The 19912-nt window shown below is 40.0% G+C and overlaps 1 protein-coding gene across 1 annotated transcript in view; it reads right to left on the reverse strand.

Moving 5' to 3' along the window:
• Positions 1-19005, reverse strand: part of PTPN5 (protein tyrosine phosphatase non-receptor type 5) — a 45426-nt gene extending 26421 nt beyond the window's left edge. Inside the window, exons 1-4 of the mRNA XM_030451166.1 lie at positions 18902-19005; positions 3122-3304; positions 2094-2213; positions 831-914 (exon numbers count right to left, since the gene is read on the reverse strand). Coding sequence (XP_030307026.1) covers positions 831-914; positions 2094-2213; positions 3122-3304; positions 18902-18910 — 396 coding nt within the window. The 5' untranslated portion in view covers positions 18911-19005. The remainder of the gene's footprint in view (positions 1-830; positions 915-2093; positions 2214-3121; positions 3305-18901) is intronic.
• Between the last annotated feature and the right edge of the window lie 907 nt (positions 19006-19912).

Here is a 19912-nt window from a genome sequence, read left to right on the forward strand (position 1 = left end):
CTAAATAATGGAAAAATAAGTCAGCTCTGAAAACCTGTTCAGGAGGATTAGACAGCTCAGTTCTGGTTCCTTGCAGCTCCCTGGGTCTTTAACACACCATTACATGAGACAGAGAACAGTATGACTAATACAAATCTCAGGCACTCTATCCAGCCTTTTATACCGTTCAGTTTCTCTCTGTTGACTGCTAACCTCCCAACACATTCTGGTACCAGGGTATTCTCAGAGGAGTGACTAAAATGTCAGTCAAAAAATCTCTGATACAGGAATGAGCTGGACTTTAGCAAGTGCACAGACCAGACAGGGTCTCTGTTCTCTGGGTATGACTTTGAGAATCCACTTGACCACCATTCCTCAGCCTTGTTATGTGGTCCAACAGTTACTACTCTGCATTAAATCCATAAAGTACCTGTATGAGCAGGCACTTTATCTCCCTTCCCCAGGGAACTACTAAAGCATTATTCAAGTTACCACCATTACCAAATGAAAAAAAAGCATAAGCTGTTTTTCATGTTATGCCATTTAGCATATACAGTGTGGCACTGATGTACCAGTTCCACATACATAAAGAGAGAGAAGGGTGCATTTAGACAAGAAAGATTTCATTATAATGCCACTCAGTAAAAAAAGTCAGTGTAATCCCCAGCTCATCAAGAAACTGAATAGGGTAAATGCAGGCACGATTCCCCTACATATAGCAAGAAGATGGTTACATAGAACTAGCCCCAGAGATGTTGCATTACATTCAATTTGAGCATAACATTAACAACATCTTATGAAAACTCACTGAAAAAAGGCATGAATTTGGTTTCCACAGTATCACAACTTACCAGAGATCCTACAAATAACAGTCCTAGGGAAGCTAAAGACAGCAGGATGTATGATACCACAATGCTCCCGATTTTAGTCAGGTCCTGTGAAACAACAGAATTGAGAATGATTCATAAAGTATTTGGGGTGACAATGTAGAGCCATATGTGCATATTCTTGGCAAACTGTGTATTTATTCCTGGATTCCCATGCAGACTTAGTAATAACATACTCCTTCTGTGGAAAAACCATTACCAACAACAGGGTGCTAGGCTTTGGAAGCTTATAAGCTTTTGGACACTTATTTAAGTCAAAATCCTATACATCAGGGATTTCCTGTAAGGAGCCATTAGTTAATGATTGACCCACTGCAAATAAGATACAGACAATGCTCTATTGAAGAGTTCTGATTATGCATAATAAATTCAGCTGAGAAAGAGCAATAGAAAAAGTTCTTCTTTCAAATAAACAAAAGACATGACATATCACCCCTAAACATTGTTAAGAGAATACAGAAAAGAGTCTCCACAGTGCTTCAGCCACAAGAGGCATGGAGGCAGATTTCCAGTTTGCACTGAATAGTCTCTGCTACAAGGCTTATGCACGATGAATCTAAGCATTCTGGTAGCAAATATATTTCAACTGGTTCTTGAAATCTGCTCACCACTTAATTAAGGTTCTGTCCACACCAGAGAAAACTGCACTGGATATAATTACTCCAGTAATTTATCAGATGAATCATCCTGGTATATGTGTCATTATGTCATGGTGAGAAACTAAGTAATTTTCCCAGAGTAGCTTTGTAGATATAATTGCATCTGTACACCTGACATGCTTTTACTGCACGTAGATATGCCCTTAACACTCAACAAAGATAGAATTTAGCGACTGATTGTCTCGTAATTTGCACCTTTTATATGGGCTGATCCATTCTTACAGAATTTAAGCTTTGATCCATCCTAAAAAGTTACATTCCAGATCTTCCTTTACTATGGACTACACATTAGGGGGCTGATTTCTTACTGCTCCATTTAATTTTGCAGTCGTTTCCACATTATGAAAAATAGGTTGTGCAGATCTAACATCATAGCCAAAAATTCAGCCCTGTATCTTGAAGATAAAATATGGATCTGTTTTCAGAAAACTCTTTTCACCATTTCAGAATGCATACACATTGCAGCAGTCACTATGATATATGAAGTGTATGTGCATTGTCAGAAGAGGTATCAGAAGCACCACCCAAGACATTGACTACATAACCACAGAGAAGTACAAGGACTTACCTCCCCTTGATCTGATAAAAATTGTTTAAATGGGGTAAGCAAGTAGGACAGCAGGTCAAAGGCATTCTGAGCTGCTGGGATGGTCCCATAAGTGCTGAACCACAGCATCATGCAGAGAAGCTGTGCAATCAATCAGAAAATGCATAATGAGCATCTCTCATTATACAAACATTCATTTTCATTTCAAGACTGCATAATTAACTAATTTAGTTCTCCTTGATTTCATGATGAACATCATGTTTGCTTTAAGAAGTCAGGTATTTTCTAAGCTGTAGCTTAACAAGAATAAAAAGACAGAAGTCTAAATGCTCAGCTGCCATTACCTAGATGCCTATCACTGAGTTAAGCAAGCTGACTGCTCCACACCAGCAGAAGGACTGCCTGGGGTAACCTGTACAGCAAGCCAGCGACAGATTCCTCTGAATTCTGAACTTTCAGCATTATTACTTTTAGATCAAAACTGGTGATTCAATGAACTTTGCCTATCTCATACTATCCAAAGTTCTCACAAATAACCACGTTCACATAAGTATCCCTCTATAAACAGATCAACACAAAATACACAGGTTAAAACATTTCATTCCACCTGCTTAAGGTGGCTGCATGCACCACAGATGACAAATGTACAAAAGCAATGATGTTATCTTGAACACCCTCACAGAGAGGTATTCTGTCATCCCCAACAATGAAGAGTATACTGCAACTTTAAAGGATACACTCTCAATCCACTGTTTATCAAGATGGAGATTTACCCCACAGGTATCAGCTACAGAGGATAGATTTGTTGGGAGATGGGTGACATTTGGCAAAGGAGGCATTTGCAAAGGGGCAGGGAGGGGGATGTTAATCTGGGACATCAAAAGGCAGAGGCTGTTTGCACAGCTTGGCTGTGAAAGGTGGCTGCAGAAATGAGGAGACTGCAGCCATGTCCATTGCTACACCTACACTGAATGAAGAGGAAACCTCCCAAGCCAACAAAGCTTAAAAGATGGGTCTCAGCATTTCAAAGTGATGACAAGCTCTCTTACCAGTATCTGTGAGAGGACAAACAGATACATGCTCTCTCCAGGCATTAACCCATTCCACCGGGCAGTCCAACCAAGCAGTGCCGTTTTCTGGGAGGTTTTCAGAGACTGCTCCTCCCTGTTCAGCTCTCCCTGGTGTCCTCCAGCTTCATCCATTGAGTCCATAACAGCCCGATCAGAAAGACCTTCACGTGAAAAGAACATGTGCAGGGACTGAGCAGCATGTAACCCTGCAGCCACTGCAGAGGCTGCAAGGGCTATTGTTTTCCTAGAGACAATGGTTACCTTTCAGCTCTGCATCAGTAAGCGCAGCTCAGGATTGTGAGCATTACACTCTTAGTGCAGCTGTGTTCACCTGCCTTCATCAGAAAAAAGTGAGTGTGGGTGGATAAATTATTTTCCCTTTCTTTCCGGAGGTGCAGCTTCTGGGCTTTGTTGTTTATAAATTCTCGTTTACATCACTGCACCTTTTCGGTTTTACTTTTTAAAAGGAACCATCTGTTCTGTTTCACACATCCATGGCAAAGAACCCATTTTGTCCTTCCCTGCCTCAATTTCTCTATTTCCCCTTATTGGTCTGCTTTGTCTGATTTCATTATGAATTTCTGAGGCAAAGACTGTTTCATGTTTTGCGTCTTAATAGTGCTCAAGGGCTCTGGGTTTTATCCGAGTGTCCTAAGGCACTAATAAAATAGTCTTTATTCTAATAACCTACTTCTTGGGTGAATTTGTATTCAAGAGCTACTTAATAATGTTGCAATGCTATTCCATTCAGTGAAAATATGCACTGCCCTGGCTAGTCCCTCAGTAACAGTATTTTGAACACTGTGTAGGTATAAATTAATTTACAAGCTAAAAGAGCTGAACACATTTGATCTAAGTACTACTGATTTACACCTTTCTACATGAGGAAAGCCCCAAGCCTGCCCTAGTTACAACACTGTAGCCTTAAGCCTAAGCCAGCCACCGGTGCCCCAGGGAAAGGCCACAGTGTTGGGTTTTCCAGTTTGTTGTGGTCAGGTTTCTACAAAATGTTACTATCATCAGACATTTCTTTAAATGCCCACAGTAAAGCTGTAGTTAGGCAAATGAAAATAGGATCTGTTTATCAGCTGAGGGCCTGGCAATTGGTACAGTAAAGATTCACCTCATTCAGTTTCTAAAACACAAAATGTTTATTCCCAGTCTTTGTTCTGCATCACTGAAACAGACCTTAGGCCATCCATGCCTGCACACAAGAACAAGGTATTTGGAAAAAGCTGACAGCTTTCTCTTCAAAGTTCTTCTTTCCCACAGCTGCCCAGTTACAAGAGAAATATCACTGTGCAACGACTGGGGTGACCCAGAGACAGAAGAAGGAGCACATGCAGGGTACTACCAAGTACATCCCCAGGAGCTCAGGTTAATGGTTTCCCACTTTCAAAACATCTCAAGTTAATTTATGTTGGGTAGTGGCCTCAGCAGGGTATGCTGAATATAGCTGGTTATATGTAGCTACTTTAATTGTCTTTACGTAGGCATTTTACAGAAAGCATAGAGAATGTGCATCTAGATAGGCACACACCCACGGGTGTCATGTAATAGGTGTATACTGAAATTAACTATTTGCCAGGATGGACTTGGTACAGAAATCTGCAGAAACACTATCACAATCTCGTATTTAATACAGGTTGATCAAAAATGGGGAAAAAATGGAACTAAAAAGGTAAAATCAGAAGTGTAAACAATCCCAGCCTATATTTCTCAGTGGTAAGACTTCCCTCCTTTCCATCTGTATGTCTTTATTGCTAGAAGACAACCACTTGAAAACAGCACTCTCCAAAGAAAAGCAGACAGAAAAAGGCAGAAAAGGCAGAAAAGCTGGAATAGAGCTTCAGAGATCATGGGAGCCCTACTTCTCTGTCCTTCAGGCCACAGCTGGCCCAGATGCAGTCAGTCCTTCATGTCCCTGGACACCATGTGGTATATCCTGATCTCTTGTGCCATGCTGCATGGAGTTGGGCTCCAGGAGGACAGCACATTAAGCAGCCACAGGTAAAGTTGGCTACTTTGAAGGCTGAACTTTGTTTTCATTTTCTACAATGTGCTAAAACTTTAACTTTTGAAAATTTCAAACTTCCAAACTGCTTCATGTCTCAGTGGATTTGGAATAAGTACCCAGGGGAAAACCCTTATGAACAATTGCCAAGGTTTTCATGTTATTATTTTGGGATGTTTATGCTCTGTGTGTTGGAATAGGAATTTGATGCTGAGCTGGGAGAGAAACTTGATATCAGAAATTATTTTTGTTATCCATGTGAAAAGACATGCACCTGTGACTTAGATACAAACAAATACCTGGATTACTGATAGTTTATTATGGCTTGTTCCTATCATGTCTAACATTCAATTTTTACTATGCATTTTTGAAAACCTACTTTCCCTTTACCTGTATTAAAAAGAGCACTTCTGTCCTAAGAATAGCTAATGAACCTATATATACTGCTTTCCCAAACCCTAGTGGCTTTCTTTCTTGGATACTCCGTCCCAGAACTCAAGATAAAATACACACAAAGCAGAACTAAAACATCTTTGGGAAGACAATCAGACAACAAGTCGGAGAATCCAGATTTTAAGCTTAGCTTTCAACTGTTTTTTTATAAGATAATCTCTCATATTTCAGAAAACATTTTTTTAACGGATCAAAAGCTCACTTATGCAGCAGGTAAACAGAAATTCTTTGGTTTTTGGGTTTTTTTGTTTTTTGTAGCAGCCTGAGATTTTACAAGGTCACTTCTGTCTAGGTTGGAAATAGAGCCCTGACTCTAATATGAAGATGTGAAGGCCACTTAACCACATGCCTTCTGGAACAAAAGACATCAAAGTTAGGGGACAACTCTGTGTTGGTAACCATGGGAATCTGTGCCTCTTCACAGCCCAGAAGCCCAATTCCTGATATTCCAGTGTTGTCTAGCAACAGCTGTACAACTGCAGAAGCCACATTCTCCTTATGACTGCCCTATATGAAGGACAAAGAGTACTTCTACTTTCAATTATTTTCACTGTATAAGGTAGTGATTGGTCTTTGGACCCAGGAGCCCACATTTCCAGCTCTGTGGAACTGATACAGTTGCCATCAGGTATTCTTATAAATACAGTAAAAGACAACAAGACAAAAACTAGAATAATGAAGAACTGCTGAATTCATACCTATAAATGTTTGGATTAAACACAAAGTGCCCTTGGTCAGCTAAAGTTGACTCAAAAACTTGCTACTCTGTATCACGAGAGATTAGATTTTAACAAACATAATGATGCCCACCAAGGGTTCTGTATTGATTTAACTATGTCAGCTTTAAACAACACTTCCATTACCATTCACACTTCATCTTGCAATCCTATATTTCAGTGCACAGAATAGATAATAAATGAGTGAGACATCAGTAAAATTTTGTTGTGTCAAGGTCACTGTGAAGGTCTTTAGATAGCTGAGAAAAGATGATTACATCCAGTAAGAACAAATTAAGTGTCTCCTCTGCTAGTGATTTGACTAACAGTGAAATCTCACATCCATGTGTTAGCCTCCTGAATTTCTCCACCATGGAGGTTGGGGTTCAAGTTTCATGAGTACTTCTGCTTTGACACAGGACTATGCTTGCTAGAAAAAAAAACAAACATTGGTGGAAGAATTAAAAGGCCTCTGATATCTGTAGCAGCCACTTGGCTTATTGAAGCAATTTGAAATTTCAAAGCAGCTCCATAAATTTAACCTCATCTTTGCTGTTCAGGGAAAGGAACTTTCTAGATCAAGCTGGAGACCCATTCATCCTGTCTGCTTTCATTGAGCACAGCCACCAGTACAAACTGCCAAAAATAAAAGGCACAACACTTTGCTATAGAGTAATCTACACAGGGAAATGTCTTTTTCCACTCAAAAGCTAACAGCTGCCTTCTGTAACTCAGACAATGCCCATTTTAAAAGCCCTGCGCCTCCACCATAAAAGACAGAAGAATGAAACAATACCTCAGAAAACCATGAGTAGTATACTTAACAGAAACACTAAAAGGCACTTTACTAATGATAAGTAAGTCAACAATGCTTTGCAGTAACCAGCAGGCCAGGAACCAATCAAATGCTGCTGTGGGTGAGGTATCAACAGCTCTGTAACACAACTGATTCATCCTTAAAGCCTTCAGAGGAAAAACAAAAAACACCCCCTCAGGACCACATTTCCTGTCTCTATTTCCCATGAAGTTGGCATTCTAAAAGGAACTTGTGTCCTCTCTTGAGCATGGGTGCTAATACTCAAGGAACTGACGCAGCTCTGCTGGAAGATTGAATTTAACAATGTATTTTAAGATTAAAAAAGAAATTCAGCTTCTCAGTGGATAATGCTTTCAGTTTGCACTAGGTACATCTACCCTGGACAGTAAGAATTAGCAGGGCCAAGATACACAGTAGTGTAGGAAACAACTGACATTCCTACCATTTAGTGATTCTATTTGGGAAAGCTGGATGCTTTTGCTAAAATGACCACACTGAAAGTAGCCAAGAATATTGGTATCTAATTGACTCAGATTCCTGGGATGATACTTCCATCAAGAAGAATTCCCCTGCTCAAGAGCTTCCACACTGTTTCAGGATCTCTGAAGATTCAAGAGACCACCAGCCCATGTTTGGTGGGTTTTTTTTTGGTGGGGAGCAGTGGGGTAGTATTTGAATGTTTTTGCATGTTAGCTACATCATGCAAAAGGGAAAAAGATCATCTGAAAGACCAAACTGGAACACAAGCCTGGAAAATTCAGTGCACTCTACAACTTTAAAATTGAGCTTTTAGTAAGTATGACCACCAATATTAAGTGTCTATGGGATGTTGCTTAGTCTGTAGAGAAAAATCTGCTTTACCACTCTCTCCTGAAAGAAACCAGAAAGATAATAAAATACTACAACTTTATACATCACTACAAAACCACTAAGAAAGGCACTGCAACAGCCACTCTAATTGGCTGAGAAATTATTTCTCTGATTGAGAAAAAAGGTTAATGCACCTTTGTGTGAGAGAGGACAACCCACAAACATCAATTTACCTTTGCTCTTGCTCATCCATGAGTGGCAGCCAGCAAAATCATTCTGCAAAAGGCAAATATTCTCTGTGGAGGTCTTGAAATAACAATGCTGAGAGGCAAACAGGCCATTTACTAGCCAGGAAAAGCATTTGAGACCTGCACTTTTCAAGCTCAGCTGGTAGAACTGGCTGCAGTTTAAGCCAAACTCTGATTTGCTAAATGGAAAGATGCAACAAGAGAAAAAACAAGCAAGGAGGAAAGTCATGGAGAAAAATCTGTGAGCAAGCCAAGCAGAGAACTGAGGTCTACGAATTCCTACGCCAATGCTTCTCCCCTTTAACCTGCAATATTTTTAATAAGCTTGGAGAACAAACTTTCCTCTCTACTTGAAATAAGTTCTGCTGAAAAGAATATGCAGACCTTTTTTCCTACTGGTGGGCTGCACAGCTCCATACTTAAATGGCCTATTCTCATCTCTGAGGGAACAGGAACCTGATGCCAGAGTGTGTGAGGAGAATAGTTGCCTTTCCACTCAGCTCCCTGCTGAACTGCTGAGTCACACATTTTCTCTGCATTCATTTTCACACTGCTCCCACTCAGTGCACCTGCCACTTCATCTGGGATGGGTGGGAGGAAAGAAAAAGAGGTGAAGTCAGAAAAAAATGTTCATGTTCACCCAGGACCTTAATTATTATACTGCAGGGTCACATATAAAAGCAAACCTACAAGCTGTTGGAGACGGATGGAGAAGGGAGGTAGCAGGGTGCAAGACAAACTGCCTCCCCGTTTCTTCAAGAGGAGCCTGACTAGCAAACAAGTTGCAAAAAGTCATCTGATTCCCAGTCAGTCACTGGTGGTGTGTGCTTGCTGATTTGTTGTGCAAATTTCAGGCTTCAGACCCGGCCTTGAGGTTTCCCCTCTTTTCTGTGATTTAAAGAGCTTTCCAACTGCTGTGATTCCTTTCAGCAGTCCAACAGGTGCTGTGTAGTAATTGACTGGCTGCCACAGGGAAGTGCCAATACTAACTGGAGAGATTCCAATTTCTAAGGGCATCTTCAGATGAGTTGCTGCAGTGGGAATGTCCCCCAGCCCCAACTTCCATCATTCAGGAAGATGAAGAGAAAAGCTCTGCCATTTTCTTTCAGCTTCCATAAAACCCAAGCACAACACAAGTCAGCATCTCCTATTACCCATTAAATTTTTATGGGATCATAGACGGGTTTGGGTTGGAAGGGACTTTAAAAACATTTAATTCCAGTCTGCCTGCCATGGGCTGGGACACCTTCCACTAGATCAGGTTGCCCAAGGCCCCATCCATCCTGGCCTTGGATACCTCCAGGAAGGGGACAGCCTCAACTTCCCTGGGCAACCTGTGCCAGCATTTCACCACCTTGGAAAGTTTTCAAGGATCTGTTGATATTTTTGAAGGTGCCTTGAGCTTTTGTACACAGACTGCAATTTGATTTGCTGTGGAGTTGGTCGTCCCAAATTCTTCCCAAAGTGCAAACTCCCTTTAAAACTGAAAATGGAAACCCACAAAGCAGCTCTGTAATACTACAGCTAAAGAGCTGTAGCTTTGCTCATGAATCAGCCTTGCACAAACAAAACAGTCAGGAAAAACTGTCAACAGTACAATGATGCAGACTGAGGTGTACAGGGTTGAATTCTCATTCTGAACTCTCCCCTCCCAAACCCAAATTATAATTGTGTACCTTTAGCCCTTAACTGCAGGATATACTTAAACGTGCCTGAATACATAATTGAAAAATAGGAGCAATAATTTAAGACCAGTCAAACAGCCTCTGCAATACAAGAGTGAATCTGACAATTAAAAGAAAATACAACAACCCCCACTTGGGTTCCACACACTTTTCAAAGTATTTACTTCTCATTCTACTATCATCTGAATTGGTGTCAACATACTTGTATTGCATAAAAAAAAGCATATTCTCATAAATGAATAGCTTCTGCAGCTGTAATGCTAATACCATTGTATGTGTCTAATTTCTCTTAAATGACTTACTAGCCTGGTGTCACATAGCTATTAAAACTGCTTTCTGCTCTGGTGAATGAGAGGGTTTGCATCTTGAAGCACATGGGCAATATACTTGCTTCCTAACAGGTTCAAATGCAAACATTTTGATGTCATTCATTAGAGGATACCCTGCTGTCCCAAGTGACTAAAATCTTATGACCTGGAGCCTTCAGCAAAAACATTTAGGAAAGCCACTATCACATACAACATTTATTTCAGACATTCTCTTTCCTGAGCAAAGTAAATTATATCAAGACCAGTCTTAAAAGCCAGCTTCAGCCACAAACCTGATATATGCCCCAAGGGTGCTATCTCAAGTATAAGCATTTCACTTTCTTTCATGCATTTAAAAAGGGTATGTTTGCACTGCTTGGCTTCCTCAGAAAGCAACAATATCATTCAGATACTATAATTTAAGCTCCAGAATATGCACTTTTATAGATAAGGAAGTGGACATCTAGAAACAGGACATCCATGCTCAATTTTATCCCTGTATTAGGGTGCTGTTTCTACCCAGGGCTACTCCATTCTGGCTCAAGTACAAAGGCTGAACTATTAATATTAAATATTGCTTCTGGTTCAAAGCTCTGCTACATCTCTAACCTCAGTACCTTTGCATTAGAAGTATGCTTAGACAATTTAATTAATCCTTTTTCCCTAGCTAAACACACAGCAGTACCAAAACTGAAAAATGCACATAGAAGGTAACAGTCCACTTTGTTTACTTGTGTCTCATCTGTCTGGGTTCCTATACTGAGCTCATCAACATGGATACACAGCCTTAAGTAGTGAACTAAAAAAATACAACAGCTTGCCTTCTCATCCTCTTCCCAGTGAGGAAACATGCACAGAGCAATGTTTCGTCTAGACAGATAAGCAGACACACACAAGTTGCTACAGATCTATGTCAGAGAAGGTGAGACCAAAAAAGCACATGCTGATGGTGAGCTTCACAATTATGCTGGGAGGATTTTGCACCACTTGCCTGCAGTCATGAGTTCCACTCTACAAAACAATCTAAAGCAACAAATCCCTCATGGACACGTGGATCCCAAGGCTCCACTTGATCCAAGGTGACTGTATTTCATGTCACACAGCCTCCTGCTGAGTTACCATGGCATGAGCTGTCATTCATCAGCACGACTGCAAGGTGGTAAGCAAAGTTCTATGGAGACAACAGTTTGGACCCCCATCAGCACAGCATTTCTGCTCCTAACTGCAGGGCCAGCTTAGTGTCAGGTAGCCTGTGGATTGTTGTTCTGTGCTGCAGCAAACACTGCAGAAATACTTTCATACCTTAGACTGAGACCATCCTGGACAGGACATGAATGATTTGATGTTACATGGAAGCAGGCAGCAGGTATGCTACATTTGTGGGAGGTATAGCCACCAAGGAGGTACACTTAAAACTTCCTATTGCTACAGGTATAGAAAGTCTCATAGTATGTCCTGTTCTGAAGATTAAAAGACAGCAAGTTGTTTTATCACCTCATCTACAGAACACGACGTGGGACTATTCAAAAAGACTGTTTTCTCAGGCCCTGATTAAAGCATTTCTTCCTTTTCAGAAGCTCCTGCTTTTTTTAGTTTTACATTTTGGGTCATCACAAAGTCACCAAACATATTCTGGCTCCTAGTTGCCCAGCTGTTCTGTCTCCATATTAAAACACTGCTGTATATGAATTTTGAAATATGTGTTGTCAATCACTTTCTATAGCATGTTCCTTATGAAGTGTGGATGTCAATGTATGTGTCAAGGGGAAGTAAGATTTCATCCACACATCTTCACTCTTCCTGTGCTTCATCTGCATAAAGAGGAGATGCCAAATGCCTCACACCAAGTCTTTTCCCACACTTAACTTCAACATGGAAACCCTAAGCCTGCATTGAGTAATCTTGTAAATTTCATTCTTAGCTTCTACGGACCAGTGCAATGGATTCAAACCCACCCCATCTCTCTCTTCCTCCACAGGGGCAAAATTCTGCTAGATTTTTTTTCCCCTACACACCTCAATGCCCAGTGACAAACATGTGCAAATACTCTTTCTTGGTCCTTTTGTCTCAGCATAGCATTAATTATGCTGGGAAGAGCATAAGCAGAATGGGCAAGGAAAGGCTAAGTTTTATGCATGGTCCAGGTTGAAACACTATGATCTATTTCAGATATGCTGAACTGAGACACCAAAGACAAAGATGAAACAAGGGAATATCAAGTCCTACTTTTAGGGGATGATGATAATACTGCAGTCCATCCTGTCACCTCTACAGATCTTGTAATGGTCTTACCAACTGAAAAGGCATAGCATCACTGAATCCAGATGTGAATCCAATAGGAATAGCACTTCATCAGCATGCAGAAAAACCTCCAGAACAAAAGAAGTTTCATTTAAGAGCTGTTGCACAAGTGTATTACCCAATGGAAAATAGCACAGGCTCTTCAATGTCCCAGCAAAGACCATTTCAGAACCTGCCAGTACCAGTGAGCACACAGACTGCTAAAAGGGGCCATTTTGAGAACCCTTGCACCAACATGACAGAAAGAAAAATTACCTATTCTTAAAAAAGCTTTCTGTATTTATCTTAGTCTCCCACAGAAGGCACACAAAATGGAAGGCATTTAGTGTCTTTCAAGAGTGCCATCTCTCTTCCTGAAAGCCTGCAAAATTGGTCAGATGAAACTTTTACCTATTTGAGCAGGAATGTTGAATGTTGCAAGGAAGCCAAGACCCAGCTTTGCAGCCTAACCATCTCCTCCTATTTCTGGGCTTAGAATTAAGAGACCTTTTTAATATGCATACAAGGAAGACAAAAGCATTCAGACTGCTAAGGACTTTGCAAAGCAGCAACTTTGGACATTCATTTGAAGGTCAGTCTCCAATATACAGTATTTATCTCTCTATTGTCAAACAACTGCTGGACCAGAAAGGAGTTTTAATAGAATGTTAGTTAATTAAATCTGGAACATTAATGGTTTTTCATAACACTGTGGCATTGTATCTATGAAAAGCAATGAAAAAATGTGTCTATTTAAAAATGGTAATAGCTGTAGTCTTTGAACATATGCTTAATGAATAAATCTGTTAGGAAAAAAAGCCTGTGTGTGTTGGAGGGGGGTTGTATGTTTGTTCTCACTTAAAGTGTGCCATGATGGCAATCATCAACAGCAAATGGCCTCTATTGTGAGGTCTAAATAAAATTCCACTTGGCCATATACTTTCAGGTGAAACTGCTTTTTCCATTTAAATAACATTCCTTTAGCTAAAGAGCTGAGTTAAGAATAAAGCAATGCCAGATTCATGTTATTAAAGTCACCCATTAAGCATTCATTCTCCTTGGTTGGTATAAAGAACCCCAATATTCTAATACCCAGGCAGCTTGCTACCACAGCATGGGGTGCAGCACACAAGAAGCCAAATAGACTGCAGCAAAGAGGCATTCAGATCCCTCCAGGAGAACAGTCCAACCAGTGCCAGCACATGTCCTAGTGGTGGCAGCAATTCCAGAGACTAAATTACATGGGATACAGTGCAACAAAAACCTGAACAGAATAGACTCTGTAAAGCTTAGGTAACAACCAGAAAGCTATGATGGCAAAGTGCATGAGAAGAAACTTCATCTACTGGCTTTCTGTTTCCAGGAGCAGGTGGATGCATGTAATAAGCTAGTAGATTTGTGAAGTTAAAATGCCAACTCTTTGAGATAGGAAGTAAGTATGGAAAACATCCACAGTCAAGCCACATCTGACTGGATATTTTTAAAGGAAGCTTGACAGATGCGGCTAAAATGTACCCCAAAAAAGTGTCAACATTTAATCATCTCCTCTTCTGTCCTCCCAAAAGCTCTTCTGAGTGCCAGAATCTTCTTTCTTTCTAAATCCAAGAGCCTAAACTCTGAATGCTCCTAAGAAAGGTTGGCCCAGACAAATTCCCTCTTCTTTCTTTCCATAACATGCCTAGATACAGCTTTTGTCAGCTTTTGGTTGTTGAGGGTTTTTTTCTCTTCAACATAGCCAGATCTCAATTTGAAGGCACGTTTTGTGGTGAAAGAGCCATGGGGAATTCACAGGCTGCATTCAGCCAGATTTCTGCAGGTAAGAAATCTAACAACCAGGTCAGAGCATACTGTGATCACCTCTGCATAGACAACTCTTCTCAGCCAGCAGTATTTAGAGACTGCTCCTCATTGCTTTTGGACAACTGAGTGTGACTCAACACCTCCTATCCATCAGCTTTCCTAATTTCTCAGTCCTTGCAGTTCCTCTTTCCTTTAGGAACTTTTCCCTGAGAATGTGCAGAGCAGTTCCAGATTAACAAAGATCCAGAGTAGGTGGAAACAGATAAGATGCTAAAAAATAAAGCAAGTTTCAGCATCCCAAGGCTTCTTTTCTAAGTGAGAACTGTGATAAAATGAGGAAAACATGACATCAATAAAACCTCCAAGACTTAGGCATCTTTCCATGGTGACAGAGATGTCACCAGCAGGCATAAGAAAAGCATGAAATCTTGATTTTCAAACTGGTAAAGCAGAGGTCAAGAAGAATGCTGCATATACATGTTAGAAAGTTTCTGTTCTTAGAAATTATTGTCATTTTTACTGGACTAATTTTCAGCTTATTTCAGCATGTAGTTCTGTGATTAGTTTAACTGTTAATTAGTCCACTGACTGATGGTACAAAGAGTGACCATGAGACAAGCATAAAATCTAGCAAGTACAGATCAAAACAGAGCACTGCTTTGAGTCCCACAACCCCAAAACAGGGCTTGTGGTATTTTTGACCTCTAAAATGCCTGTTCTGTGCCATTCAGTCAGGTCGTACAAAAACACTCATTAGGTAACACGAAAGATGAAAGTTAAGCTAGACAACAAGCAGAGAAAGGAGAAGATAAAATAAAGATGACGAAAGTGACAGAAGAAGGTGAGAGCGTAAGAATAATGGAGATGAGATTATTTGATGAGAGAAAAGATGAAAGAAGGAAAATAAATACAAGGCCACAGAAGAGAAGCCCACAGGAGGAGAAGGAGGAGTGTGAAAACCTGGCAGAAGGACTCAGTGGAGACTAAAAACAGCAACTGGCAGTAGCTCAAATCAAACAAAGGCAGCATATGCAAGAAGTGGCAGTAGACTGAAAACTTCCTTCCTCTTGGGGATTAAGTAACCACATAGTTAAAGCAGAGTCTTACTTCTCTCTTCACTGGCACACCTTACTTTAAGCTTTGAAGCAGGAAAAAATCCAATTGTATCCAGGAATGGTGACTCAACCACTTCCCTGGGCAGCCTGTTGCAGTGCTTGACAAACATTGCATAAAGAAGTGTCTTGTACTAAGGTCTAAGGACTGAAACCAAAACAAATAAACAACACGGACAAATTAATATATGAACCCAAAGTCAGGTGCATTCCACTAAATTTGGCAATTTTCTTCATTGACAGAACAGTATAGCATTATCAAACAGCATGGTTGTTACCACAAGACAGCTTCATCTTACCAATTTGGGAGAAACTCCCAACCCATTCTGTCACTACAACAGGAAATGCAGTGTTTATCTGGGAAAGAAAGAGGCAGGGTGGAATTTATGCAGAGGAAAAAAAGATGTAGATCCTTGTGGTTAGAATACCTTGCTGTGGAAACCCAGATCACAAGGCAGAGTTTTACACCCAAACCATTGTGCTGTATCACCCTGCCTGTATCTTTAACTTGGGCTGCTAAGTTCAAGATGACAACACACATACCACAACACATCACTACAAACTGCTGCTTGCAGAAACCTGCATGCTCAGGTCTAGTTGATGGGGCTCACAAGGCCTTTTAAATGTCAAGATAAAACTTTGTAGCAGTTCATAATTTGCAAATGCACACTCCACCAATATCAAACTGTCAGCATTGCCAGAGACCAGCCAGCTTCACAGTTTTCTAGTTACAGTGACATGATGAATGGCAATCTCAGTGACTCAGAAATTCCCTTAGTGACACAGAGACCCAGGGACATATCAGCTAATGGATTCTGTTGTGCAGAATTCCAGTAAGCTGACCAAAGGATTCCAGATTCCACTGAAACTTTAGCAGAAGACAATCAGGTTCTTTCAGCGCCTCAAAATCCCAGTCTGAATAGCATAGAATTATTCTTAGTATTAAATGTTTTTCCTTTAAGATCTCAACAAAGACAAAATTTTACTGTGTTTACCCAGGTTACCCACATAGCATATAACACATAATAAATACATATTGGCCATATATTTAATATATTGGTAAAGGCTAAACTTTCCAACCGTGGTCATATTTCTTTTTATTCTCCTTGCTGTTGCAATTGACATTTTCACCACTTTTCTGGACTGTGCCTTGAATGTCACCTCCTCAAGATTTGTAATGGAACAGGAAGAAAAACAACCTGACAAGAAAATGGGTGGGATTTTTCACATACAAGCATATGTTTAGCCAAACTCTGCCCATGTTACTATACAAACATCTCATAAGCACAAACCTCTTTCTGAATCAAACATTTGTTAGAAATGCTGAATACTGTTTATACATACTACAGTGAAAACATGGAATGTCCACATAAAGAAAGCTCAGTGTTAAATAAGCAATCTCTCCATTTGTATTTATCAAATCATTATGAAAATCTCTTCTTCCTTCCACTGTGTTCCCAAAGCAGCATTCTTTCCACTGAGAGAGTATTGCTATATTTTATTTCTCTAACAGAAGCAATATAAACAGCACAGATCCAGACTTAAGCTTCCTTATTCACTTCTTCACTTTTCCTTTTGCAAGAAATCTCCCTGAAGTCATCAGGATTACTTGTGCAACACAACCAAATGAAATAGGAATTACAGTCTGTCACACAAGAAAAACATGTACTCTCTCATGTATTGCAGATAGTCAATGCCTTTCTTAGAGTTCCTTGAAGGCAAGATGCTGTATATAATCCTGAGACAATCTGCACTAAAATAACAACAACCATTGAACTAAAACTGACACATGGTAACTTACAAAATAGGTACTTGTCAGAAAGAAGAGATTGATTTTTCATTTAACTCTTTATTGAAATGAGTCCATATATAGCTCCATAGCTAAATGCAAACCTTTACATACAGTGCACCTTGGCACTGCAAACTCCTTCATTTTCATCATCTCTCTGATTCTTAGGTGCTGTCAGAGGTGGACTGAGATTTTTATCAGTTCCATTTTCTGCCGTGTTATCTCTACTTTCTGTAGAAGAAACTTGCTTTAGCAAAGCTTTGACTGAAAGACTTCAACTTCAAAATGTCAACCCAAGTATATACTCCTTCAAAAATAGCATGCTAATTTTGCCCATCCCCACAGACTCATGTGACCCCTTTTATCTGTATTCTCTTTTCCATCTGCAACACAGCAGCTCATAGCTATGTCACACAGCTACAGAAAAAACTTTTCAAGCCTCCAGGAACACCATCCAGTTTTATTTCAATCTGCACTTCATCTGCTATGCTGGATGTGAGCATGTGCAAAACCTAACATGAAATAAATAGCCTCCTACTTACTTAAAATTACCTTTTTTCAGTCTAGTCCATCATTTTATCATTTGACCATCTGTTTTCATTTGCTGCTACAAATACATCCTAACCATTTCCCCAGGCAATTTTCAGAATTTGAGTGTGAACACTGATTTAACACTTGCCCTCTGACCTACCCTAATCAAGCAATGCATTAAGAACTTTCTCATCAGCTCACACGCCCTGCAAAGAAGACAACAATATTGTATTTGTGTTTTACTGATTGCTCAACTTAAGCACTAAAACACTGGAAACCTTTGGTGACATTCTACATAGCATCTTCTGCAATACTGAAGTTTATGGCAGCTGAACAGAATGGTATCATTTTCTCAGCCAAATTTGAAACAAGAACCAATCTACAGGCCACCACAGACTGAGGCCTTTTCAGGGTACCTTTTCATCAAGAACACATGCCAGAGGCAGATACACAAACAGATTTCCTTCCATGGTACTTTCCCAATGTTTCCATGCTGACACTATGATGCTAACATGAAGGCAAGTGCTTGACCTTCAGCTCACATTCACCTGGAAAGCTTTGCCACAAGCTTTTTTCCTTGGAACTATTCCACTTTGATGACACATAAGTGACTGTCGATCTTTTCTTTCTCCCCTCCCACAGCAGGTTTTCCCAGGCTAGGCTTTTCTGCAAGGCAGAACTACCCACTCCTTATTCTACAATAAAAACAAAACTGTTCAAAAAAATTCCCTTTGTATTGCTCAAATATAAAAAGCAAGCCAGTATCACTGCTGAATTGAAGATCTTTTTGATAAACAGCCTGCAGGCTATGTGCATGCATACATGATGCTTTGACCAAGCAGAACTCAATGGAGATGAGGAGAAGCATATAAAGGGCAATGCAGAAGTCTAAGTGAAAACACACAGGGAAGAAACAAAGGTTCATATAAAACAAGAGGGAAAAAAAAATAAATAGGGGACAAAAAAAAACCCTGATCATTACTCTACCTACTCACACATTTCCTCCCAAACTAACCGTATTGGTAGACAGGAAGCAGGAAATTAAGTGTGAATATACTCAATATCCAAAAGAATAAAATACTGGATTTACAGCACACAGGTATGATTCTTTTGCTTTGCAAGACATTTACAACCTGCAATGAATTTTTTTTCCCTTTTTGTTGTTCCTTTTTCCTTTTATTCTCCACAAAGATAAGATCTGACATGCACTCAGTCCTTCCAGTCACATCATAGCTCAGTTTCAATGTCTGTTACAGCACAGATGGTCCTCTGGGGTTATCATTTATGTCCTTTATGCACTAGAATCCTAAAAAAATAAGTGAAAAATTTAAGATTTAACAGTATCAGGTAACAGGGAATCCTTCAAGGCTTTTACACATATTTTTTCTTGAAAATAAATTCTAAAAGACTCTAATGAGATAATCATCCATAAAGGAAGTATCAAGCCACTGATTTGTGGGGTTAAGCATAGAAAGGAGATAAACCATATTCCTGTGTTATTGATCCACTTGCTTTTGCTTATTGCTTGCATACATATTGCCCCATCAAGAAGTTTGAAGAACAAGAGTATAAAGACCTAAAGCCTGAAAATACCCTCTCCTAGGCAAAGGTCCTGTTGAAAGCACAGAGAATTCATTTCACTAGAAACAGATCTTTCTAGTTTTGAACAAACTTATAAACCAAAGACCACCTAGTATGCACACTTCTTCATTTTATTTTCTGATGTGTTTTCTTAAGTTCAAACACCAAAAAGATTTCTAGCAGACAAGTTCCAAAGAGACTCAACCTTCTTTTACAAAGCAGGTGTCATTTAAAACACCTGAGCACCATAGGAAGACTGTGTGGACACTTTTGAGTCCACCACCATCATCCCCAATGCTCCTCTGAAGATTCTGCCTATGACATAACAACCGTCTCTGTGCAACAGCTCCCAGGAAAAAGGCTTCACAATGCACTCCAGCAGCATGTCCATGTATTGCAGAACCAAAAATGAAGTGGATTTCCTAAGTGGCTGCCTCTACAAAAGAAAAAAATATTCATGCCTCTTGACTCATTATGGAGGGCCAGATTATATCCTCGAGCTATACCAAGTGATGTAATAAAAGATGCTGTGCCTCTATATACAGCTCTCTTTATGCTACCCTGCCTCAAGATAAAGGGGTCCAATATCTGAACAGATTGTCCCAGTATATGAAGTTATTGCTGCT

The sequence above is a fragment of the Calypte anna genome, chromosome 5 (genome assembly GCF_003957555.1).
Source record: "Calypte anna isolate BGI_N300 chromosome 5, bCalAnn1_v1.p, whole genome shotgun sequence".
Lineage (NCBI taxonomy): Eukaryota > Metazoa > Chordata > Aves > Apodiformes > Trochilidae > Calypte > Calypte anna.